Source organism: Phyllobates terribilis, unplaced genomic scaffold, assembly GCF_046119375.1.
Source record: "Phyllobates terribilis strain yellow unplaced genomic scaffold, ASM4611937v1 Scaffold_12__6_contigs__length_324123572, whole genome shotgun sequence".
Lineage (NCBI taxonomy): Eukaryota > Metazoa > Chordata > Amphibia > Anura > Dendrobatidae > Phyllobates > Phyllobates terribilis.
The window spans coordinates 248593067-248620607 of NW_027362772.1; the positions used below are offsets into that span (position 1 = coordinate 248593067).

The following is a 27541-nucleotide window of genomic DNA, read 5'->3' on the forward strand; positions in this document are numbered from 1 at the left end:
AATGCAAAATGGTCTACTCATCCCACATCTCCTACATTCCTCTAGGATAGAAGGGAAGATGTTAAGCAGACTCCTGTACCACCTGGTGAGGAGTTTATGGTTCTTCTCTTAACCGAAATTAATTTGTGTGAATTGTCGGATTTATGGCTTTCATCCTGCAATAGTTACATAATGGTTCAAAAAAAAAACAATTGTCCATCAAGTTCAACCTAGGGATGGGAACGGATAAAGGGATGGTGCACATGCATAACTACAATCCATGATCCAATCCACCACAAAAGAGCTAAACTTTCCTTCCAATTATTGATCCACTGGGCGCCAAGTTGTCTTTCCCAGGGTGACACTTATTTCCGATAGCAAGTCTTCTAACAGGTGATCTTACTGTCTCCACAAGGTACGGGTTGAAGTTGTTGTCTTTTGGTGGAAATATGTCTTCTGTGGAGTAAGTGGAGCAGTAAAATGAGAGTCTGTATTGGTCAAATTTACTAAATGAGATGATGGCCATGAGAGAGGAGTCTCACGGTGGGCCCTTGTAAATGAATTGAAAGGCAAGATCAGGGGATCTTTCAGGACGTGGTGAACATCCTCTGAGGACTTCCAGCATAGAGAGCAATCAGAGTCCACCCCAGGCTGGAACGCTCGATTACTAAAAAAAAAGTGTTGTCAAAGGGCCAGCAACATTAGAGAGAATCCCTTCGGCAACTGTCTTATCCCATGTATCTAAGAACATGGAAGATGACAAGGCCTGACATTACTGGGGGAGCCAGGGGAGAGAATTCAAAATGGACATATAAGTTCAGCCTCAATCTCCTTCCAATTCTTCAACGTTCTAGAAAAATGTCAATAAAATAAAGTAGTGATTTTCCTCAGGTTTTGTCATTGCTTTGGACAGGCAGCAAGGTTCCTCATTGCATTCAAAGGAGCTTTTAGACTTTGGTCACCCAAGTCTCACTTCATATGAAATTCTTATACCAGTGGCATACCGCCGATGGTGACCTATACGACGGCTATGGCGCCATTGAGTTGTGTGATGTGGGCTTGTTGCCATCCAATGCCTGGCATGCGTTCCCAGTTCGGACGCTTGCTATGGGGCCCCAGGTGTTCTATGTACTCCGCTATGTTTTTCTGACTGGGACGTACAGTTACAGCTCCATGTTCCTCTCTATTTCTTCCGGGAACTCTGTCAGTTTCCTGTAATTCATTGTATCCGAGCTTTAACTTCTGACCCTAAATACATCTAAAAATGTATTTTATTCATAGGTGGAAACTCAAAGTCCCTGCCATGGCGGAGAGTTGGTGGCTCAAGTGCTTCAATCCCACAGTGTAAAATTTTTATTCACCCTAGTTGGTGGCCATATCTCGCCCATCTTGGTAGCAAGTGAAAAGTTGGGAATACGGGTGGTTGACACGAGACACGAGGCCACGGCGGTATTTGCTGCAGATGCAGTAGCCAGACTCTCAGGTAGGAAAATCTCCATGCTTCGTGTGGAAATAAAATAATAAATAGGTGATGACTCCACTTTCCATCTGTGTTTTAAAGGAATTAGAAAAATCTTTGCTTTCTTCCAGAAACTGTGTCTCACCTGTCTTCAGGCTATGTGTGGTATTGCTTCGGGAGGGATGAGTTGCAGCCTCGTGGGGTCACGTGTGTTGATGGTTTGGAAAGACGTTGCTGTCTTACAGATGCAAAGACTATTTAGATGAGACAATAATATGCAACCGAACCCGAGTTGTTTCTGACTATCGGCTGAACAATCAAAACGTTTGTTCGTTGGGTGAAATGATTTTTAAACTTGCAAAAAAAAAAATTGTTCTCAGCAGCATATCGTCCTGTGTAAACAGGACGTGCTGCTGAGAATACTGACATTCTATGTGCACAGAACGATCATATTAACAATCGTTCTGTGGATATAGAATGGTCTAAACAGGCCATTAAACGACCGTCCATTGGCTTGTCTAGAACTGATCGACGCCTGCTTAATGGCATGGATTGTGCCAAGTAACAGATTACGGTACGCATGAATAGCCTAGAAGGGGAACATCTCAGATCTTTGTGCCCTGGACTGTTTATATGCCGGGAATGTCTAAGACTGGAATGATCCTAGTCTTATTGGGGTCATCGATGACCATAGCAGCGGTAAAATCTTACAAGGTGCCGCATAATGGTTATGCCCCCTTCCCCACGAATTATAGGCTCCATAGTAAATTTACTTCTACACATTATTTCGGTGCAGGTACGGTCGGTGTTGCAGCGGTGACCGCCGGTCCAGGATTAACCAACACTGTGACGGCTGTTAAAAATGCTCAAATGGCGGAGTCCCCCCTCCTGCTGATCGGTGGAGCAGCGGCAACATTGCTACAGGTAAATCATAAGCTAATGCAAGAGAGGAGAAGACGATGCAAAGAATCTGTGCGGTGCACCGCGCCCTCACCTCCATCAACATGCACACAGCCTTATGAAACAGGAGGCCCACGATGAACATGCTTTGTCCTCTACCAAGAAAAGAACAATTTGTGGATATTTTCTGTATTGCTGATATATTTAATTTTTCCTCTTTTTTTTTTTTTATTTTATTTATTTCTCTTTGGAATCTAGGGGCGAGGAGCTCTCCAGGATATAGACCAATTGTCCCTTTTCAAGCCCATTTGTAAATTTTGTGCATCTGTCAGGACGATACGTGACATCGTCCCGGTGTTGAAGAAAGCTCTGGCTGAGGCCCAGTCAGGAACTCCTGGTGAGTGATGCTGCGTGTTTTAGGGGATGTGCCGTTGTAAGGGAAAACGCTGCAACTGTAACTTGAAGTTTGTGGACCCCAAAGCTAAATCTCCCAACTATGACAGGTCCTTAATAATATTGCTCTTTTTATATGGACTGAACAGACTCTTTAGGCCACAGGGCCCCACTGCATCCCCTGCACCCACTATAGCTGCATCCTAGCTGGAGGACCTTTCATGTTGCTGCACTACACAGGCAGCCCATAGATTTCAGTATGAATTGTGTAATACTTTATTTCACCTGTAGAGGCGCTGCACTGGGAACAAAGCAACTGCTGCCAGGTTCCTCCATAGATTTCAGCAGGACACCCTCTGATAGGCTGAGAGCACAAGAAAGTCAACTTACCGGATCTCTGATTTTTGATTGTCTCTGGGTAGGGATTTAATCAGACATAGGAAGATGCTGTGTACAACTTACGGTGTCAGCAAAAAAATATTGCTGCAAAATTACACTATGAATGTGCCGCAAAAATGGTACCATGAATTTTAATAGATCTGTTGAAATCAGAATGTCAGCCTAATTCCTTCTTCCCTTTCTGCATTTTCAGGCCCCGTTTTTGTAGAATTTCCCATCGATATTCTATATCCATATCATGTCATCCAAAAAGAGCTGGCGCCAAAAGGAGCCCCCAAAGGGATGATGGGAAAAATAATCAACTGGTAAGTGAAATATTTGCTGGCCTGGTATTCAGGTAGAGCTGTGCCCATCTATCTGGTATAGAATGATGTATAAATGTATATTATATGATTTGCGTCCTACAGTTTTCCACTCTGTAGACTTTAAAGGAGTTGTCCACTGCTCGGACAAACCTTTCTCAATCCCCATGTTTCCCCCAGAAAAATAACACTTATACTCACTTCCGTTGCTGGCACCGTTCCAGCAGTGTCGGCACTTTCTCTTCCTGGGATCGCATGATATTGTCATGCGCTTTATGCTGCCAATCAGCGCTAGCTTCACTGTCCCCTCCTTCGGACACATCATGACATCTGGAGGAAGTGAGAGAGCAGCTGCAGCTTTCACTACCTCTGGATATCTGATCACATCCGTAGGAGGGAACAGTGAAGTCAGCGTTGATCGGCTGCAGGGATCGCGTGACATAACAATGTCACGTGATCCCCGGGAGAGGCAGTGAACGACGCTGGCACCAGAGGTGGTGTAAGTGTTATTATTTTACTAGGGGGAAGCATAGAGATTGAGATGGGTGGGTCCAAATAGTAGACAACCCCTTTAACTCTAATTTACAGTTGTCTCTAAGTTAGTCTCCACTCACTATCTCCTATGATGTCTCCTAGAGATGCCCAGATATGAGAGATTCCTGCTCTCCTGTCTCTATGTAGCACATTTTTCAGAAGCAGCAGCTGTACTGAACAGTATAGCTGTAAATCTAGCAGTGGGATGAGATAAACACTTACTAGAAAGCAGCAGTGCACCTGTCTCTCTGCTTCTTCTTTCTCCTCCCCTTTCCATAGACCTCAATAGGCAGCTGTGATCTGATCTCTCAGTAAGCTGGCAGATCATCTTGTTTTCAGCAAGATGGATTCAAGCTGTTTTTTCAAAGTGAATGATGAGTTCAGGAGGCAGAGTGATAAAAAGAAATGGCGAAAAAAAAAATCAGATTTCTCAGATTAGATATATCACAAAGTTCCTTATGTTCATTTGGACTACTAATTTATGTAAAGTTTGAAATGACAATGGCCATTTAAAATGGCTTTTGTTTTTCATTATTAGACTAAAGCCTGTAGCCCAGCTCTGGAGATCTATAGGCCCATGACGTACCGCCACCTTCCTTCTGATTTTATATCAACACATTCTCCTCTTAAAGCCTCTTCTTCTCGTGAAACCACCAAATGGTTTACAGTGGGGAAAATAAGTATTTGATGCACTGACGATTTTGCAAGTTTTCCCACCTACAAAGAATGGAGTCGTCTGTAATTTTTATCGTAGGTACACTGCAACTGTGAGAGACAGAATCTACAAATAAAAATCAGAAAATCACATTGTATGATTTTTACATAATTAAATTGCATGAAATAAGTATTTGATCACCTACCAACGAGCAAGAATTATGGCTCTCACAGACCTGTTAGTTTTTCTTTAAGAAGCACTCCTACTCTGCACTCATTAGCTTGGTGAGAAGGCAACTGTTGGCACAATTATTAGAAAATGGAAGAAACCCAAGATGACTGTCAATCTTCCTCAGTCTGGGGCTCCATGCAGGATCGCGCCTCGTGGGGTAAGGATGGTTCTGAGAAAGGTCAGGAATCAGCCCAGAACTACAAGGGAGGACCTAATCAATGACCTGAAGAGAGCTGGGACCACAGTCTCAAACATCACCGTTAGTAACATACTACGCCGTCATGGATTAAAATCCTGCAGGGCACGCAAAGTCCTCCTACTCACGCCAGCACATGTCCAGGACCATTTGAAGTTCGCCAATGACCATCTGGATGATCCAGAGGAGGCATGGGAGAAGGTCATGTGGTCAGATGAGACCAAAATAGAACTTTTTGGTATTAGCTCCACTTTCCATATGTGAAGGAAAAAGAAGGATGAGTACAACACCAAGAACACTATCCCAACCGTGAAGCATGGTGGGGATGCTTTCTTCAAAGGGGACAGGACAACTGCACCATATTGAAGGAAGGATGGATGGGGTCATGTATCTTGAGATTTTGGCCAACAACCTCCTTTGCTCAGTAAGAGCATTGAAGATAGGTCGTGACTGGGTCTTCCAGCATGACATGACAATGACTTGAAACACAGCTACTAAAGAGTGGCTCTGTAAGAAGCATTTCAAGGTCCTGGAGTGGACTAGCCAGATCTGGAGAAGATCTGTATGGAGGAGGGGGCCAAAATCCCTGCTGCAGTGTGTGCTAACTTGGTCAAGAACTACAGGAAACGTCTGACCTCTGTAATTGCAAACAAAGGTTTCTTTACCAAATATTAAGTTCTGTTTTTCTATGGTATCAAATACTTATTTCATGCAATAAAATGAAATTAATTATGTAAAAGTCATACAATGTGATTTTTCAGTTTTTTATTTTTTTATTTTTAGATTCTGTCTCTCACAGGTGAAGTGTACCTACGATAAAAACTACAGATCTCTCCTCCATTCTTTGTAGGTGGGAAAACTTGCAAAATCAGCAGCGTATCAAATACTTATTTTCCCCACTGTAAATATGTAGTGCGTTGTGTAAACCACTTTCAGGGCCATGTCACGTGCATGTACCATTAGAGTATATAGCACATTACAACCGTAGACCACTACCCAGAAATTGCTGAGAAATTCCATATTAATAAATTCATTTTGCACCCATGTTTTTTTTTTTTTTTTTAAAGTGATGGTAGGAAATGTTCTTTCATTCTTTATTGGTAGGCAGTAGTGATGGGCGAGCAATAAAATGCTTGGGTACTCGTTGTTCGGGTCGAGCACATTGGAATACTTGGGGGCTCGACCTGAGCAACGAGCCCAATGTAAGTCTATGGGAAACTCGAGCATTTTTCCGGCTGTCTGCAGAGGGCCTAAAAATTGCCCAAATCGATGAGAACAGTGCTCAAATGACATGGGAGCAGCATGGGGAAGACCCCTGGAAGCATTTCTGACTCCCAGGTCACTGCTGTCAGCAATGTTGTCAGAGGTATTACGCCACTTTTACGGACTCACAATAAAACATACAAAAACGAAAAATGGATTTTCCTGGGAAATATGTTAAGGAACATCCTTTCCAGGGTAATAACTTGTATATAAGGCAAAATAAATAACCAAAACCAAAAATACTCCTCCACACATTGGGCTATGTTCACATGCTGCGTTTTGATGCATTTTTGCACTTTTTCATTGCTTTCAACCAAGACAAATGTATTCACTGGGTAATGTCATTTTAACATTTTACAACCTTATCTGGCCATGTGGTGTGTGACACGTCATCAGACGCATTCTGTTTCATTTATGATGGTGGGACTCTGAAAGTCACAAAGCCTATTTTTATAGGGCCATCAGGCAGGCCTTACTATTCTTAAAGGGCCAGCAGTCGGCCCTCGCTATTGTTAGAGAGCCATCAGCCGGCTATGCTTTGTTGTTTCCATTATTAGCGAATGGGTCTCCTATACTTTTATTGCATATGCAGTGACTGCAATGGCTGCCAAAAAATTGAATGAATTCCAATGCTCCTTGCAAGAGATGTAGATATGTTGATATGGTACATATGGTGGTGGAGGATGAGAATGCGGAGAAGGAGGAGGACAAGAGCAAATAGACAAAATCAGGAAGCGTATACGCATTTCTGAGTGTGAAGACAGAGGTGCATGGGAATTAGAGTTAGACCTCCCCAAAAAAGACACTGGATTTGAGTTTATGTTACGCTGCTATCATTCGGTGGTGTTGAGAAGTCTGGCCCAATCCAGCCCTTGTTTATTTTTAGAAGAGTCAGCCTGTCAGCATTTTCAGTTGACAGGCGGATGCGCCTATCGGTTATAATTCCACCAGCGGCACTAAAAACCCGCTCTGATAAAACACTAGCAGCAGGGCAGGTTAGGACCCCCAAGGCGTAGAGAGCCAGTTCATGCCACGTGTCCAGCTTGGATACCCAATAATTATAAGGCACGGAGGACGTTGGTACGGTCGGCAAGGTACTCTCTCAACATCTTCCCAAACTTTGCACTCCTTGTGAGAGTACCCCGCTCCTCAGGGCCTGTGCGATGGGAGGGGCTGAGAAAACTCTCCCAGAACTTAGACAGTGTTCTCCTGCCTCTGCTGGATTGAAGTTGTCTGTCTCTCTCTCGCCTGTACTCCTTGGTTGTCCAACGAACTGCGACCTCTGCCGCCAGCGTTTTCAGATGTGCAATTATTAAAAAAAATTCCCAACAAGGGCCTTCTCATACTGACCCATTTTATTAAGCCTGTCCTGCAAGGGAATAAGAGACAAAGTTCTCCTTGTAGCGTGGGTCTAGAAGTGTCACCAACCAGTAATGACTGTAACCCAAAATTTGGACTATGCGAGGGTCACGGGAAAGGCAGCGTAACATAAACTCAGCCATGTGTGCCAGACTGCAAAGAGGCAAGACATCCATGTCCTCACCAAGAGGATGACTGACCATGCTCTCCTCCTCCTCTTCCTTGTCCTCAGGCCATCCACGTTGAACAGACGGTATGACAGTTGTGCAGGTAGTACCGTCTATAGCACAGGAAACTAGCTCCTGTTCCTCCTCCTCCTCTTCCTCATTATCACCCAATCCACATTGGGATGAGATGAGGCTGGGCTGTGTGTTATCAAGATATAGCATAGTGGCAACTCACCGTTTAAATCAGATATAGCAAGGGGTTAAAATATACATTTTATTAGATGGCACACAAAGTGCAATGTGCTAACAGACAAACACATGTATAAAAATACATTTATGCGTATAGTCTAGAGGGGTATACTGGTAACAAATTCCTAGATAATTAACACTCCCCTCACATGAATGTGTCCTTTGTAAAAGGCAGGAGCACCTTCACAGACACTGTGTGACCCAAGTCCTTCTAAATCCAATATTCTAGCAAAGGGGGGACAGAATTAGTGCCTCCAAAATTATTCCACATAAGCAATCCATATAGATCACACAGAAAACACCCTCTAGCTCTTCTCATAAAAATGATACCAGAATGAAGTAATGCATCAATTAGGCTGAGAGAGGGACCGAAATAAATATGGCATAGAGAGCTTTTGAAAAGACAAATACACAAATGGCAGTCATATACATTACAGAGATCCGTGGTGATAATTTCATAATAGCAATTTCAAATATACAGGGATAACATCATGACCACCAATCACAATATGTAATCATAAATAACATCCAGTAGACCTACAACAAAGTCTCGTGGTCTACATATAAGAAGGAAAAAATTAGAACAATCTCACCATATCATATCACAGGAAGGTGTTTGTGGCACAATTTCAGCTTGCCCACGGCCTTGGCTTTATCCTCTGCATGCACCATCACGTCCACTTCCCCATCCCTTGCAACTCGCGTTGCACATTTTAAATGGAGGACAATATTTTCCACGTTCACTACAAATTACTGGATTTGAAGCGCAGTGATATGTGATATGTGTGGCGGAAAACCACAGTTTTAAATAGCTGGCCTGTAGGTAACTATTCTTCACAGCGACCTCGTGTCAATAACTTCAGTAACACACTGCAGCAAAATTTAAATGGAGGCCAATATTTTCCACGTTAACTACAAATTTCTGGATTTTTGTCGCTGTAATATGGAAAGAATCTGGCTGTATTCTGCAGTGCCAACAAGCAAATGGAGCAGAAAAACTGTGTTATCTGGACTGCTTTTTAAGCAAATAATCAGGATTAAGATCAAAAAAGATAATTATCTCTGATACCTGGGGCTATTTCTAGAAATATTTGTAACAGCGGCAGCAGACAGAACTGGAATGGTTTTCGAACCCTCCTGTTTGTTTTTTCTATCTTGTGTTTTGCGGTCACGTGACCATCTGCCTTTATATTCCAGCTCCGCCTTTTTGGTTGTGCTGCACTTCAGTGTTTGACTGTTTTGCTAGCCAGGTGCTTTGGTGCCTATATCTCACAGTTCGCTTGGTCCTTTGGGACCTCTAGTACCTTTTGTCAGTTTCTTTTGTTTTCTGCAACAACTTTCTCTGTTCATTTTTTTTTTTCTGTCCCATTTTTGTTCCAGTCCTTAGTTCTTTTAGGGACCCCTTCCCTTTATTCTATAGGTCTTCGTTCAGACTAGCCTAGGACTAAGGCGGGTCTGTTCGCTAGGAACAGGCAGCCCTCTACATCGTAGGGATTCAGCTTAGTCTTACTGTAGGGACAGCTTTCCCCTTCTTTCCTTAGTTCTTGTTTGCAGATCATAACAAATGGAGCCTCTTCTGCTGTATTATACACTGCAGTCTTCCACATACACTGCCTGCCTGTGTAGCGCTGATACATATATATACATGTATGTGTTGTGGAATACCTAGACTAACAGGACATTCAATGGACCCTCTTGCACTATATGCACTGCAGTCTGCCACATACACACATACACTGCCTGCCTAACTCCTGCTATCACCTTCACCACTGAAAATATGCAGCTGGATTAGTCCTCAGAAGGACTTAGTTTAGATGGATGGATATATATATATCCCCGGAAATACTCGGCGAGCTCCAAGCAGTGAGATGCTCGGGCGAGTACCGAGCAGTGAGATGCTCGGGCGAGTACCGAGCAGTGGCGAGCACGCTCGCTCTTCACTAGTAAACAGGGATGGGTCAGTGTTATAAATGTTACTAACTTTATTTTCCTACCCCCTAGGTACTTGCAGAATCATCTGAATAACCTGTTTGCTGGAGCCTGGGAGCCCAGAGACACTTCACCGCTTCCCGTCTCCATCCCTAAGGCCACTACTGAGCAGGTCAGGCAGTTGGAGTCCTGATGGGGGTTGAATATTTGTGCACTTCATTATTTTGGAATAACTACTTGTAATTGATGAATGTAGGTCACTTATTGGAGAATCATCCATTTGCTTCCTATTGAGTTTTATCATAAATCGCCAATATTTTCTCCCCCCTCCTAAAAATTCAGTTCAGCTTTTGATGTCTTATACAATTCAAACCAATCTTGTGTCTTTTGGTCGCACAGATCCAGAAGTGTGTGGAATTGTTGAGCCGCGCTAAGAAACCTGTCTTCATCCTTGGCAGTCAGTGCACACTGCCCCCGACACCTGTGGACAAGCTCAGGTACTACAGCTTAGTGCTCTACTGTAAGGCTGCTTTGTTCAAGTTGTGCTTGCACTCAGAAAAATGCTAAATTAATGGAAAGCCGAAAAAAAAATTAAAAAATCCAGATAACAGGTACCAGAACATTAGAGCATTTCACCCTAAATTGATATTTTTTTCTTGTTCTTCAGGAAGGCCTTGGAATCTTTGGGTATCCCGTCTTTCTTGGGTGGAATGGCCAGAGGCATGCTGGGAAGAGACTGCCCCATACATATACGTCAGAACCGAAGGGATGCTCTTAAGGAGGCGGATTTAGTCATCCTGGCAGGTAAGGAGCTGGACCCAGCTAAGTTAAGCATACAATTACTTTTAAAGAGTAACTAAACTTTCACTTTTTAAAAAAATAATTTTGTCCAGTATGAAGTTTTATGAAACTTTTCAAATCACTTTATTAGAGAATTTATCTTCATTTCTGTAAAAAAAAAAATTTAATGTAAGTGGCTACTAAACTTCTGCTTTTCACCAGTCTATCTTCAGATGCATTGATATTAGAACATATTCATTTGGAGTACAGATGATGGCAGTGAAAGGCTCAGCCCAGAAACCTGAATCTCACTAACTCTGGGGTTAGGGTTAAACTGCTGCAGGACATTGTTCTGATAAGAACACTCAGAGGAAGAGACTGGTGCTGACCAATCACTGCCATCATCTGTACTCCAAATAAATATGTTCTGTTTTCATCTGCATTGATATCAGAACATACTCATTTGGAGGACAGATGATGGCAGTGATGGGTCAGTGCCTGTCTCCTCCTCCTTCGTGCTCTGCTTATGTCTGATCTCCTGCAGCAGCTTATCCTCAGTTAGTGAGACACAGATACTGAGCCTTTCACTGCCATCACCTGTACTCCAATTGAGTACTTCAATACAAATGTGTGTGTGTTCGGCTTGAAATTTTACCTTCAGACGATATCTGTGCATAAAAATAAAGTTTCAAATGGGGCACATCAGTGGTGGGAGAGATCGAAGGAGATACATGAAGGTCACTAAATTTGTAAACTTGCAGTCAGAAGGCTGAACATATGAAAAGACTTCTCTAACTTCTATGATAAGATCTCCCAATTACTAATGACCTCATTGTTCTCATTTTATTCCCAATTTAGGTACAGTGTGTGATTTTCGACTTTCCTATGGCCGCGTGTTGAACAGACGTAGTAAGATCATCGCTGTGAACAGAGACCGCTCTCAGCTCCTGAAGAACTCCGATATGTTTTGGAAGCCAACTGTTGCTATTCAAGGTAAAAATTGTAAGTCCTAAAAGGGGTCTTTTTCTTTTTTCTCAAGACAGAAAAAAAACTGCTTTTTCCAAGTTATCCCCAATATATAAGATAGAGGATGACTTACTGATTGCTGTGGGGCCCACCATTGGTACTCCAATCAATCCTGAAAACGGGGCTTTGCCAACTATGTCCGACAGTCCTATAGAGAATGAAATGAGCATGCAGGGTTCTGCAGAGCCCCGTGCTTGGGACTGGTGGGGGTCCAAGTGATTAGTGAGTTATCTCCTATCCATAGGATATGTGATAAATTATAAACTTGCTACAACCCTTTTATTTTAAAAATATTGAAGACCATGAAAAAAAATTTAATTGTGGATGTTTCACAGACTAGATGGTTGCATAGATGTGTTAATAAAGTGACAGAACCACACAGTCTGGGTTTGTGTTATGGTGCCAGATTTAGGTCTGTGTACATTAGACCCTATGTAAAATATTGAGCCTATATTTTTAAAGAGCACCTGTCACTTGCTTTAAAAAATTGAGTTAATAGTTTGTAAAAATTACTGAGCACTCCTGATTCTGCTGCTCTTTTCCATTTTGCACTGCGGCGCTCCATTGCAGAGATATTCACATTTGTTGCTTTTGCGGCGCAGTATGTGAAAACTCTGCTTGTGGCCCAACTGGGCGTATCTTCAGGGTCTTCTCTGGGGATGTGCACTTCCACCCCTCCCTCCCCGATGCTGCCAATTACAGCTCAGCAGCTGTTCTAGCAGTTTCAGATGCTACCGTGTTGTCATTGGCAGCGTCTTGGAGGGAGGGGTGAAAGTGCAGGCCCCAGAGAAGACTCTGAAGAAACTTCAAGTTGGACTACAAGTAGAGATTTCACATACTGCGCTCCAAAAGTAAAAAATGTGAATATCTTTAAAATGGAGCGACACAGCGCAAAATGGAAAACAGCTGCAGAATCAGGGGAGCCTAGGGAATTTTGTAAGCTAATCCATTCTGTTTTTTAAAGCAAATAATAGATCATCTTTGAAGTAGGCACATAGCAAAATAGCAGTTTCACTTCAATTACTGAGGAGCAAGTGTGAGATTCTTAAGTACTATGTTAAGGCTATGCTGAAAGCCATGACTATCTTCAGAACAGACGTGTCTCAGACCATGTTTTCCTCTTCTAGGAGATGCTGGATCATTCATAGCTAGCCTTGCAGAAGGACTCCGTGGGTACACATGTCCCTCAGACTGGACAGAAGGCCTTAAAGCTGGAGACATCAGTAAAGAGAAGGCAAACGAGTAATGTATCACCATAACGGATGGAAATCCCCATTCTTATGTTTGCAGTACTAATATATAGTATGGAAGTGTCTATTTTGTGGGTTGACAAAACATTTGCTGGATTTTTGTCTCTCTTTTCCATATATTATTATGGATTCGGTGTTGAGTTGAGAGATCAGTAATGGGACGCTGATCAATTGTCACATCTGGTAAATGGGTGATAATTTATGTAGGCTGGAATACCCATTTATCAATGGCTCCTTTATCAACCTGCAGACAAAAGGCTGAAGAGAAAACTGAACGGCATCTAAATCCTCTGAAAGTTCTGCATCTGGTGGATGAAGCTTTGCCGGAAGACAGTATCATAGTAGCAGATGGTGGAGACTTTGTAGGCAGCGCTGCTTACATTCTGCACCCAAGAGGACCTCTGCGCTGGCTGGATCCAGGTAATATTAATGAACGAAGGTGTCCATCACTTTATATATATATATGTCCATTCATGTTTTGTCAAGGTTGCCATTTTTTTTTGCAAACAGTTCCTGTGCCTAAGTGTCTTTCCATATGCTGTGAGCCAGGTATTGGAGATGGTGCGGGACCCGGTCAAGAGGTAATTGGTGGCCGTCTCCTACCTATTAGCATCCACAGCCTCTCTTTTTTGATTATTTAGCCTGACACTGCGTCATTATTACGACGTGATGTACATGTACCGTCATGCCAAGCTGGCCAATCATCAAAATAAGAGCCAGGTAGGAGGCGATGATCAGGTCTCCTGTCCAGCAGCAACAGCATATTGACATGGCCGATGGACCAGATCCTGAGAATTTATTCTGGCATTTCTACTAGGAATAACAACTGTGCACAATTCTGGGTCCTGAGTTACTTTGAACACTTCTATGGCCACTTTCAAGTCCTCTGCAAGCACCCCAGAGTCTAATCCAGGCATTAGTAACTAATCCATAATTGCCAAATCTCCCAAAGTGTTTGTGAGGTTTCTGAAAAAAAAGAGACCTCCTAGAAGAGTTGTCAGATTTTCCAGAGGCTGCTGGAACCTCACGGAAAGCAGGTTTCAGGCGGCTTAAATGGTGCCCAAATGTACATTTAGGGGCATGGAAGATGAGATAAATAGGGTCTGGGAAGAGGTGTCTGGGGATATGTTCTGAAAAAGGGGATATGGCTATAAAGAATAATCTTTTCTTCTGGACGGACATAATGAAATTGGCAAATGTGTCTGGATAAGTTGAAGAATGGAAGTGATATCCAGTCAAGAAGAACCATGCCTTTAAGGTCATTAAAGGGGTATTCTCATGTTATTAAATTACTTTAGTTAGACCACATAAAAATATGCAAGTCTGCAGATGACTAATTTTTCAATCTGCTGTCATTCTCCTACAATTAGAGCTTTTATTTTACATGGTGTACAGCATGTTTCCATCAAGCTTGGCCACAAGAACTTGGACAAGAGTGCGAGTAGTCGCATTCCAGGAGAGGAGGTAACTCCTAAGATCCCAGCCACCACTCTCTAGTCTATTTATTTCTTTACAGCAGTTAGCTGCTCACCTTCTTCCTCCCTCTCAGCTCCTGATAGGGCTCTTATCAGTTCTGCATAATCACCTTTCCCCTCCTCCCCCCAACCATACCCCCCTCCATTCACCCAGCATGGCTAGTTTCCAGTGAAGTTCACCTAATCAGCGCTCTCACTTTCCCAGCTGTTTGGTAGTTATCACTATATGTAAATACAGTGATTGGAACTAAACACTGACAGACAGTAAATGTGTTGTACCAAGACCAGAACTGTCACTTTCGGAGGAACACCTGTCCCCTAAGCCACTAGGAACTGACTGGAGAGCTGTGAGCTGCCGAAGAGACAACTTAATAATACTCCTTTAAACTAGAGCTTAGACCTCCTCCTATGTCAGGTGATAATTAAGGAATAAAAAAGGCTCCTCCAGTGATTAGACTAATTCTGTTTAGAACTTTGCCTGATGCTCATTGGCTGCAATTATTACTGCTAAAGAGAAACTAACAGAACTTTAAATGAGACCTTTCAAGATAAAACGACATACAATCTTTAAACAGAATCTGTCACCAGACTTCACAATGCAAACTACATTATTACGCAGATCTTTTAGACCTGATGAGGCTGTTGTATTTACATTAAAAATCCATGTCATAATTGCTATATAATCCTTTGAGAAAACTTTACACAATTTCCCTCCCCCCTAGCCTGATTGACTGCTCCTCAGTGTCCCTCCTCCCTGCTGCTGCTGAGATCTCACACTTCTCAGTACAAGCTGCAGTTTTAAGCCAGACTGTGATTGACTCTTAATCTACGTTATTGTGTAGTTTGACTCAAAAAAGGCTTATCCTAATAATATTAGGATTAAGCATCCGTTCTGACATGTAATTTCAAAGTAAGTACACCAGTCTCCGAAATCTATTTAATAATGTATGGCGTTTGGTGAAATCTAGTGACGGATCTGCTTTAAATGTAGAGAGAGAATATGAAAACTGTTCTTTAATATCTTTTACTCTGAAATATGATTGCTTATAACAATATGTTTATCCTATCCCTCTCTATCAGTGATTGATACGTGCGGACATGGATGCGACTCACTGACTTCTCTTTTCACTGCAGGTGCTTTTGGTACATTGGGAGTTGGAGGAGGATTTGCTTTGGGAGCTAAACTTTGTCGCCCAGAATCAGAGGTACTAGAACTCTCAATGGTCCAAATGGAGAGTTAGGGCCCGATTTTCATTATTGCTTTTGTTCATGTTTTTAGTGTTTTGCAACTTTTTTTTTTTTTTTGCGTCTTTTCATCTTTCTATTTGGGCTTTTTTTGTATTTTATTTTATGTGTTCACCTGTTCGTTTTTTTTTTTAGTTTGCCACTGTCAATAGGGTTTAAAGATGTTTTCGCCTGGTTCATTATTTGGAATTCTTTTTTAAAAGTAGCAAATGTACTCCAGTTCCCACTCTGGAGTGATTTTATGTTCGTCGGATATTTTGGTGTAATTTTTAGCGCCATTTTGCGAAACATGACTTTTTGTACTGAAAAGTCCCAAGAAACCGTTAAAGACAACATTTTTTAACTTTGTTCAAAATTCCTGAATCAAATGCGTCATTTTGAAGAATATGGATCAACAAAATACGAAATATCAATGAATACATCAACACAAAAATAAAAGAAAAATGACGTTAAAAAAAAAATGATATGATAAATTGAGACCCTTATTTGTACCCTTAAATAACTTTTATTATGATTTATTTTTACAATTTTTTTATTTGTTTTTCTTTAAGGTTTGGGTTGTATTTGGAGACGGCTCTTTGGGATACAGCATTGTAGAGTACGACACGTACACTCGTCATAAGGTGAGCTATGTTTTGTAATTCTGTTTAGAAAATAATATCTTCATAGTTTACTATTCGAGTAATCATTGTTTTATTTTATAAATCAATAATGCACAAGAAAATAAGCAACTTTGTAATATATCTTATCAGAGAGATCGGATTCTTTTTCCAACTGCTTTTAAAATTCTATGGAACGGGCAGGGAAGGCAGACTGAATTAGTTATCTATAGAACTTTATGAGCACCAACTGTCAACTCCTAACTCCGTAATGGGGAAAATCTTTCTTCGCTGAAAACACATTTTAGCTGTGAGTGGAGAATTTTGAGCGTGAAAGATCAGTCCAGGAGGATAACGAAGCAGATTACTCTGTCGCCTCATTGGGAGACACAGGACCATGGGTGTTATGCTGCTGTCCACTAGGAGGCGACACTATGCATAATCTGAAAAAGATTAACCGTGGCTCCTCCTCTGCAGTATACACCCCTGAACGGCATCAGCCTTCTCCGGTTTTTGCTTAGTGTCGCATAGGAGGCACACCTAAAACTATTACTCCGTTTTCACCGACGGGATTACAGATGAAGAAAAGTGGGTCTCCTGCGAGACTCCCGTCATGGCAGTCGTGGAGTCTGAGTTAGTTTTGGTCGGAATCGGTAGAAGTGTACCGACTCGGACTCCAGCTTTAAAAAAAATGTATTAATATTTCATAATTGAACTTTCATATGAATTTTATAAATGTTACTCAAATATATATGTTCTATCAAACTATGAATAACAGTGATAAGCAGTTCTGCTGGAGATAGAGACATTTATTACTTCTTGTGTGTCACTGTTCTCCACTGCCCTTATCTAATCTTATACTTGGTTAACCTCATGCTGCCCCAACCCCCCCTACTTACAATGTATGAAACTGAAAGTGAAAATGTGTTGCAAATTCTTAGTAGTAAAGCTCCTCCTCTAGACTAGATGTTTACTAGGTGTGCGTCTTCCAAGCATCTCACAGCTGCTACTCAGAAGAGGAAGACTGTAAGAAGTATTATCCTTTCAACAAACTTTGCATCAGTTAACTGTGAGTACATGAGGAATAACAGTATTACTGACCACTATATCAGTTGTACGACCTGGCAATAATTTTGTACAATTGTTTTTAGGAAAAACAATTGTCATTTGGATTGTGAATGCAGAATTAAAAACCTGAGAATGTCAAAGAAGCGTCATATTAAATCAGCTGTATTTGAACATTTCACCATCACTCAAGATAGAAAACATTATGTCTGTCAGTGTATGACAAATGATCCAGACGAAAACAAATGCTGTGAAGCCAAGATCAGTGCATATTCAGGCAAAGATAAAAATGCTCCTACCAGAGCTTCTAATCTAAAGAGACATTTACAGCGCTTTCATCCAGAAGTACTGAAAGCAGTGGATGAGAAAGACTGCATCCAAACCAATGAACCAGTGCCCAGCTCTTCCAGCCAAACAAAGGAGCAGAGAACTTTGCAGCCATCAGTTGCAAGATATTTTGTCAGTGACCAAGTTACTGTGACAATGACAGTAGATACATTTAAAAAACAGATCGTAGAGCTTGTTGTAAAGGATAGTGTGCCTATTTCATTATTTTCACGACCAGCTTTTATGTGTCTGAATGGGGAAATGGCCCGCAAGCTTGGTGTTTCTCTGGAGAGAGAGAGTATTAGAAAATTAGTAATCGAAGAAGCTTTTAAACAAAAGGAAGAACTTAAAAAACTCTCAAGGGACACTTTGTTTTTTAAAATGGATGCCTGCACACGTCACAGAGTGAACTATTTTGCCATCAATGTCCGATTTGTTTGTGACAAAAATGAAATAGTTACCAAGACATTGGCAGTAAAAGACACCAAAGCTCATCACACCAGTGAGTTTCTCCAGGTCTTGGTGGAAAAGGTTCTGCAAGACTATGAACTTAAAAAAGAGCAAGTTCTTTCTGTCGTAACTAACAATGCTTCAAATATGATAAGTACTATTAAGCTAATGAATGAGAGTAATGATGGTGACCAGCAGCTAGAAGAACATTCTGGGTCCACAGACACAGAAATGTTTGAAATAGAGGAACACAGTATTGTAACTGAGGAGCAAACTGAAGTTGCTTCAGATGAACAGCAACATGATAGTTTAGATGATCTTGTTGAAACTGTGTCAATACGTTCTTTCATTCATCACATGCGCTGTGTTGTGCATACGCTACAGCTGGCTATAAGACAGTCTGCAAGAAGGACACGCTGCTGCACTGATTGGCAAGGTGAGAAAATTGGCTACTGTTGCCAGAACCCCTAAAGTTGACTCAATTTTGAAGAGACGTGCTGGAAAAGGGGCAATTATTGATCAAGCCACACGATGGGGCAGTACTTACTTAATGATTCAGCGCTTGGTTGAGCTGAAAACCTTTCTTGTAGACATGGCTAACCCTCAACTGACGCTAAATGAAAGTCAGTGGAATCGGGTGACTGAGCTGGAAAAATTGCTAGAGCACCCATTTACAGTGACTAAAAAATTACAAGCAGAGGACTTAACTCCAGGTATTTTCTTAAAGGAGTGGAAGAACCTGATGTTTCGCCTGTCCCAAAGAGGAGGGTTAATTGCAAGTGGCATTGCTACATCAATGAAACGGAGAGAGGAGCTACTATTACAAAATAACATTCTTTTGGCAGCTGTTTATGTAGACCCAATTCATCGGATTCTTCTAGATGATCAACAGCTAACTAAAGGAAAAGAAGCCCTGTTTGAAATAGCAGTAAGGATGAAAGGGTTGCAGAACAGTCAGGAGGAACAAGAAGAATTTGGTCGTCCTGCCACATCTTCACCCTCATCATCAACTGATGAAGAATTTAATTTCGAAAAATATTTGGATCACAAGGACCGTGCAAAGCGTTCCCGCATAGAAGAAGAGTCATCCCCATCAAAGAACACAGCCAGTACATTTCAGCAGAATGTTTCATGTGAACTAAAAGAAATTGAGAAATTTGACCGTTCATCAAAAATAACAGTGCAACAAGCGATTCCTCTGTATCCTGACATTGTCAGAGATGTTGCCCGAGTGGTTACTGCTTTGCCACCAACCCAAGTTAGTGTAGAGAGGTTGTTCTCTGCTCTCAAAATAATTAGATCAGATTTGAGGGCATCCATGAAGGAGGATCTGACAGAGGCAATACTTTTTCTGAGGACAAATTTATAGATTTCTTCTTATTAACTGCATAACAGTGTTAATTGCATATTTACTTACAAGAGTTTATAAAAGTTTATAAAAGTTATTTGCTATATTCTAATTGTATTCTAATAAATCTAGTTTTTGCTCTAAGTGGTCTGATTACTCATATGATGGTGAGAAACTGAATAAGCACGATGTTAATATTTTACAACAGTAAATTTATTGTTACGAATTGGCCATTTATGAAGGAGTCTGAGTCTGAGTCTGAGTCTGAGTCTGAGTCTGAGTCTGAGTCTGAGTCTGAGTCTGAGTCTGAGTCTGAGTCTGAGTCTGAGTCGCAACTGTGGCTTACCGACTCCACAGCCCTGTATTCCCCATGTCGCTCCTTCCCCAGCCCCTCGGGTGCTGGTTCGAAGTCGAGACCCCCCTCCTTCCCCAATTCCTTTTGGTTTCTGGGTTGAGGTCGAGGCGAGGATATAGCCCCCTGATGGTGACAACAGCACCTCCCTAATCCCCCCCCTGGGGGTATTAGGTTGAGACACCTCAGGTAGGGCCTGTACAGGCAGCAGCTCCCAGCAGCCAGCACACTACGGCTGAATCCAGGGACCCCAGCCCTGCTGCGGGCTCCTGTCGGGGCCGGGGGGAGCGGAGGCAGAACACACAGAGGCACAGGCCTCCCTGCGCCCTGTATCTGCTTCAGCACCAGCTCCACGGTGCCTTAGGGGGACTCTTCACAGGGCCCCCCCCCTTTCGCTTATACCCCACCTCTATCCTGCCTTTAAATCCGGGGGGGGGCCGGTTCAGATCCGGCCTCCTCCCGGACTTCTGCGCCGGCCTGCAGTCCCTTTGGGCATCAGGCATCTAATTTAGGCCGCGGCTTCCCGGCCCGCCCCCCGGATGACAAATATGACACTCTACAGTGTCATAGAGGGGGCGGATCGAGACTGAAAGGGTGCGATATCATACAGTTCTGCCGCCCTTTTCAGCTCTCCGCCCCCCTTCTTTCTTAACTTTACTCCAGCGGCCATTATCTGCTGCAGGATAAGGGAAGACCAGCCAGTCTCCGGGGGGCACAGGGCCGTGAATCTTCGGCGCTGGACCTAGGGGCACACCGGTGGGATAAGATCACAGCTGGAGTTCCTCCTCGGCTGTGAGTCCAGGCTTCTCTGCATAGCCACCCCTGTAGGGCCCTTTGCATAGCCACCCCAGTGCACTATGCCGGGCTCAAGGTCCAAGAGAACCAGGCAGGACTGCTATTATGCACTCTGTACAGCCTGCAGCAATACTCTCCCAAGTGGCAGCACTTACCCGCACTGCCAGGATTGCATCCAGACTACTGTGCCAGAGCCCCAAGAAGCCCCTGCCAATGCTTCGGTGTTTAATGCCACGCCGGAATGGGTCACTCAGATGTCGCAATCTATGACGCAGTCTATAGATAACCTAACCTCCACATTGCTTCAGGCTCTGCAGAGTTATGCCTCGGCTATGAACGCTACCCAGCAAAGGGAAGGCTCGACTCAGGGGCATGACGACCCGGGCACATCCACGTCTAGGTCAGGTCACAAGCGGACCCACAGGTCACGTTCATCTGCGTCATCCCATAGCACACGGTCCTCCCCTTCTAGGGAGAGACACCGTAGTTCCAGGTCATCTAGACTGTCCCCTACCAGGGACAGACAATGCAGTTCTCCGCAGTGATCCCCGACCAGAGAAGGCCTCCACCCTGGTTCACCCAGCAGGAGACGCCTTAGCGATACACAGGATTCGGAAGGCATCTGTGATTCCGACTGAGACAAGGAAACTGAAGGGTCTCTGATCCCAATCCCCCCTAGCAATACGGCGCTAGTTGAGGACGTAATCTCGTCCATCCATCGGATGCTGGACATTTCTGATCCGCCCCCGGAGGCACCACAACACAAGATTTCCTTTGAAGGACTTCTGAAGCCGCCTAAGGTCTTTGACCACCCAGAGTTTAAGTCGATCCTTAAAAAGCAGTTCTCACAGCCTGAGAAGAAGTTTACCAATCGCAAATATCTGGAGGCGCGGTACCCCTTCCCACAGGAAACCACCAAGGAATGGACAGTTCCACCCGAAGTGGATTCCCCAGTCTCTAGGCTAGCAGCACAGTCACTCCTTTCACTGCCAGATATCTCAACCCTCAGGGACACAGCAGACCGGCAGGTAGAACACATGGCTCGTTCAATTTTCGAGGCCGCAGGGGCCTCCCTGGCTCCCGCGTTCGCTTTAGTTTGGGCTGCCAAGACCATCCTGGCTTGGGCCCAAAATTTACAAGCTGGCTTCCAAGTATCTGCTCCTGAGCTGTCGGACCAAGCGGTTCAAATAGCAGTTGTAGCAGATTACATGCTTCATGCAGCTCTGGATTCTGCAAGGGGTGCAGCGGGGATAGCATCAAACGCCATAACGATTCGACGTATCCTCTGGCTGCGGGAATGGAAAGCAGACGCAGCCTCAAAGAAGTCCCTCACGCACCTCCCGTACCTCCAGTGGTCGACTTTTTGGTGAACAGTTGGACACGATGATATCCAACGCCACCGGGGGTAAGAGTACCTCTCTCCCCCAACTGAAACCCAAACGCACTTACAAGAAGCGTAACCAAACTCTATTCCGATCCTTTCGGAACTCTTCGGGCTGGTCCGTCTCGCGGCCAGCACAAAATAGCAACCTCTCCCTACGCAGGGACAACTCGCGGTCGACGCAAAAGTCGGCCAAGACCTGGCAGTCAAAAACAGACTGCCTCCTCATCATGACTCACGGACTCCGGAAGACACCCCACCTGTAGGCGGCCGACTTTTGCTCTTTCATCAAGTCTGCCTATTACAGAAGACAGGTGGGTCAGGGAACTAGTGTCTTTGGGATACAAGATAGAGTTCACTTCCAACCCACCAAACAGACTCTTTCTTTCTGTTCCCCCAAAACCGCCAGCCAAGGCTTGTGCCTTCCGCCAAGCGGTCTTCTCGCTTCTTCAAGCAGGAGTCATAGTACCGGTCCCCGTGGCCGAGCGCTTCCAAGGGTTCTACTCCAATTTATTCGTAGTCCCCGAGAAAGGAGACAGCGTACGGCCCATACTGAACCTAAAACAGCTCAACAAATATGTACGGGTACGTCACTTCCGCATGGATCCCTTCGGTCCATCATTGCCTCCATGGAAAAGGGAGAATTTCCCGCCTCCATAGACATACAAGACGCATACCTGCATATACCAATTGCACCCGCCCATCAGAGATTTCTCAGGTTCGCAATCGACCAGGACCACTACCAGTTCGTGGCTCTTCTGTTCGGACTCGCCACGGCTCCCAGAGTGTTTACCAAAGTCATGGCAGCCACCAAGGACGTCCTGCACTCCAGAGGCATAGTAGTCGTTCCATACCTGGACGATCCCCTTAGCAAGGCTTCCTCCTTCAAGGACTGCGAGCTGAGCGTCTCAATCACAATCCACACTCTGAGTCGCCTGGGTTGGTTAGTCAACCTACAAAACTCATCACCAACCCCGAGTCAGTCTCTGACCTTCCTGGGAATGCTATTCAACACCTTCAGGGGTCTAGTGCTCCTTCCCAAGGACAAGGCACTACCTCTCCATCTAGGAGTTCGCACTCTCCTCAGCTAACCCCCTCGATCTCCGGTTTGCCATGAGAGTCCTCGGCAGGATGGTGGCGGCAATAGAAGCGGTCCCATTTGCCCAGCTTCACCTCAGGCCTCTCAAACTAGTCATCCTCAAGTCATGGGACAGGAACCCTTTTTCTCTCGACAGGGAGTTCCAGCTGACTTTGTCAACCAGGAGGTCCCTGCACTGATGGCTCAAGCCAACCTCAGTAACAAAGGGGAAATCCTTTCTCACGGGTCAATGGAAGGTTCTGACCACCGATGCGAGCCTGACTGGGCACAGGGCAAATGGTCCCCAGCGGAAGCGACCATGCCCATCAACATCTTGGAAATTCGTGCCATCCTCCTGGCATTGAGAGCCTTCCATCACTTACTAGCATCCTCTCACATCAGAGTACAGTCTCACAATTCGATCCGATTTGCGTTTAGTTGGACCATCATTTATTTTTCAACAGGACAATGACCCCAAACACACCTCCAGGCTGTGTAAGGGCTATTTGACCAAGAAGGAGAGTGATGGGGTGCTACGCCAGATGACCTGGCCTCCACAGTCACCAGACCTGAACCCAATCGAGATGGTTTGGGGTGAGCTGGACCGCAGAGTGAAGGCCACAGGGCCAACAAGTGCTAAGCATCTCTGGGAACTCCTTCAAGATTGTTGGAAGACCATTTCCGGTGACTACCTCTTGAAGCTCATCAAGAGAATGCCAAGAGTGTGCAAAGCAGTCATCAAAGCAAAAGGTGGCTACTTTGAAGAACCTAGAATATAAGACCTATTTTCAGTTGTTTCACACTTTTTTGTTAAGTATATAATTCCACATGTGTTAATTCATAGTTTTGATGCCTTCAGTTTGAATGTTCAATTTTCAAAGTCATGAAAATACAGAAAAATCTTTAAATGAGAAGGTGTGTCCAAACTTTTGGTATGTACTGTATGTGAATCACCAAGGGGAAACCTGCAGTGCCCAGGCAATGCGAGAAGTGACACACATTCTCCACTGGGCGGAAGACACAGGTTCGGTTCTCTCTGCGGTCCACATTCCAGGTGTGGAAAACTGGGAAGCAGACTTCTTCAGCCGGCAAGGAATGGACTCGGGAGAGTGGTCTCTCCATCCCGAAGTTTTTCAACAGATCTGCCATCGCTGTGGGACTCCGGACGTGAACCTAATGGCGTCCCACTTCAATGCCAAGGTCTCCAACTTCATGGCCAGAACTCACGACCCGCGGGCGCTAGGAGCGGATGCCCTGGTTCAGGACTGGACCTAGTTTCAGCTCCTGTACATTTTTCCACCTCTCCCCCTGATATCCAGAGTGGTGAGGAAGATCAAGCAAGAGGGAGTTCCAACCATCCTAATCGCACCAGACTGGCCCAGACGTACATGGTACGTCGACATCGTACAGCTCACAGCAGACGTCCCCTGGCGTCTCCCCGACCACCCGGATCTTCTGTCACAAGGCCCGTTCTACCACCAGAACTCAGGGGCCCTCAATTTGATGGCGTGGCTATTGAGACCTGGGTTCTAACCCAGTCAGGGTTCTCGCCGTACGTCATTGGAACCATGATCAGGGCACGGAAGCCAACCTCTGCTAAGATTTATTACTGTACCTGGAAAGCCTTCTTTACCTGGTGCGAATCTCGTGGCCAGACCCCATTCCCTTATTCCCTCCCCAGGGTACTTGGGTTTCTCCAATCGGGTCTGGAGGCTAGACTGTCCCTGCCCTCCTTTAAGAGCCAGGTGTCAGCTCTCTGTGCTTTTTCAGAGGTGCATTGCTAACAAGCCGCAAGTAAGGACATTTCTTCAGGGGGGTTTCCTGATTGGTTCCCCCCTACAGATGACCACTAGAAACGTGGGACCTCAACCTGGTGCTGACAGCATTGCAGGAAACACCCTTTGAACCACTTAGGGAAGTCCCACTCCACCTTTTATCCCAGAAAGTGGTTTTCCTGGTGGCAATCACCTCACTACGCAGGGTGTCTGAACTGACAGCACTCTCCTGCAGACGGCCCTTCCTGGCTTTTTACCAGGACAAGGTAGTTCTCCGTACGGTCCCATCCTTCCTTCCGAAGGTTGTGTCCAACTTCCACCTTAATGAGGAAATGTCACTGCCATCCCTCTGTCCAGTCCCGGTTCATAGAGTGGAGAAGGCTCTGCATACGCTTGACCTTGTCAGGGCATTGCGTATCTATGTGTCTAGGACTGCGCCCTTCCGGAAGTTTGATTTTCTTTTCCTTCTTCTGGAAGGCGGCCGAAAGGGTCTGCCAGCTTCCAAAGCTACCCTTGCCAGGTGGATCAAATCCACCATACAAGAGGCCTACTGCCTCAAAAATTCTCCTCTTCCAGCAGATATTACGGCACACTCTACACATGCGGTAGGGGCCTCCTGGGCCATTCGGCACCAGGCTTCGGCACAAGTGTGTAAGGCAGCCACCTGGACTAGCCTACACACGTTTATCAAACACTACAGGATTCATACCCAGTCCTCAGCAGACGTGAGCCTGGGTACATATGTTCTGCAGGCAGCGGTGCCCCAATTATAGGGGCCTGTATACACAATATTCGTCCATTGCTTCCCACCCAGGGACTGCTTTGGGACGTCCTGTGTCCCCCAATGAGGCGACAGCGTAAAGGGGATTTTTGTGTACTCACCGTAAAATCTCTATCTCTTAGCCTCTAATTGGGGAACACAGCTCCCACCCTGTCGCCCGTTCCGGGCCGTTATTATGTTGAGTTCTCATATTGTTTTTTTGACCTCGTACATAGTTGCCTTCTTATAGGCATGGTTATGCTATCCATGTTTCGTTCCTCCTAATGCTTTTGCACAAAACTGGAGAAGGCTGATGCCGTCCACGGATGTATACTGCAGAGGAGGAGCCACGGTTAATCTTTTTCAGATTATGCATAGTGTCGCCTCCTAGTGGACAGCAGCATAACACCCATGGTCCTGTGTCCCCCAATTAGAGGCTAAGAGAAAGAGATTTTACGGTGAGTACACAAAAATCTCCTTTTCTCTGATCAGATAAATTGCAAAGTTTCTTATTTTCATGTCTACTATTCATGCTTGGAAATTTTATCAATGGAGGGGGTCTAATCATTGTGCCCCCCCCCCCCTCCCCATTGATCCTGGAAGCCAAGAATCCGCCTTTGCAGAGTCTTGTCTTTAATAAAGCAGAGGTGCACATATTCGATATCTGCTTCATTCATTGTCTAGGGACTGCTGGAGATATCGGAGCTCTGTATTTTGCTTTCTCTCCCATAGGCAATGAATGGAGCTGAGGTCGAGCATGCGCACCTCTACTCCATCCAGGACGGGGCGCTGCAGTATCTAGTTCCAGAACCTCGATCTTGGGATCGATCAGAACCCAGTGAACAGTAAATTATTTCATATGCTGTGGATAGGAGATAACTTGGGAATAAACCTATAATGAAAATAATTTGCAATACAGAAATGGTTACAAAAGTGGACGTAGCCTTAAAAAAAAAAAAAAAAACTTAACACCATGTGGCTGATCTCCATTGTAGCTGTTGAAAGTAATAGATGACCTCTTGCCTTCCAGACTCCCATTATTTCGGTTGTTGGAAATGATGCCTGCTGGAGCCAGATCTCTCGGGAGCAAGTTCCTATGCTGGGGAGCAATGTTGCATGTGGTCTGGCTTATAATGGTAAGATGTGGTGGAGTCTTGTCTCTTCCTGCTGCTATACCACATGTCAGCCTATGTTGTGTTGACTGTCAGTGGTGCACCTAAGCCATATTATAAATCCTCTGCCCATTTAGGTTGACTTCCATGTACCTGCTTCTTTTTTAGTCCTAATAACTATGATAGTACGGTGTACAATAGAGTAAATAAAATTAAAACATACCCGTTGTACAGTTCCCCTCCACACTTCTAACATTGCTGAGGTCCCCCGATTGGTTCCATACATCTTTGTCTTGCTGTACAGGCATGTGACCACTGCAGTAAATGACTGGCTGCAGTGCTGACCAATGTATCACTGCTGTGGCCAATGATTGACTGCAGCAATCAAATGCCTGCACAGGGTGTATAAAGACATTGGGGGTGTCTGTAGTTCATTAATTCTTTACTTTTCTTTTTACTTAACATTCTGTCTATTGCAATCCCCATTAGGAAATGAGCTCCATTATTGACAATGCTATCCAGTGTACATCTTGCCACATGTATGCATTCCTTGAACAGCCGGTCGGGGTTGCTTACTGCTGTGCGAGATGTGTGCACGTTGTTCGTTTGGAAGCCCAGATACTGTATCTAAATGAGCAGCTGGCAACACTGAGATCCATTGACAACATGGAAAGGAGTCTGCTGCTCACTGAGCAGCAGCTCACTGGG

The 27541-nt window shown here is 44.4% G+C and overlaps 1 protein-coding gene across 1 annotated transcript in view; it reads left to right on the top strand.

The window, feature by feature from the left end:
• ILVBL (ilvB acetolactate synthase like) overlaps positions 1–27541 on the top strand; it is a 37409-nt gene that overhangs the window by 3255 nt on the left and 6613 nt on the right. The window contains exons 3-15 of the mRNA XM_073656807.1: positions 1261–1462; positions 2235–2362; positions 2597–2735; positions 3324–3435; positions 10088–10187; positions 10415–10512; positions 10683–10819; positions 11654–11788; positions 12949–13063; positions 13322–13491; positions 15681–15751; positions 16343–16414; positions 26752–26857. Of these exons, the coding sequence (XP_073512908.1) occupies positions 1261–1462; positions 2235–2362; positions 2597–2735; positions 3324–3435; positions 10088–10187; positions 10415–10512; positions 10683–10819; positions 11654–11788; positions 12949–13063; positions 13322–13491; positions 15681–15751; positions 16343–16414; positions 26752–26857 (1585 nt within the window). The remainder of the gene's footprint in view (positions 1–1260; positions 1463–2234; positions 2363–2596; positions 2736–3323; positions 3436–10087; positions 10188–10414; positions 10513–10682; positions 10820–11653; positions 11789–12948; positions 13064–13321; positions 13492–15680; positions 15752–16342; positions 16415–26751; positions 26858–27541) is intronic.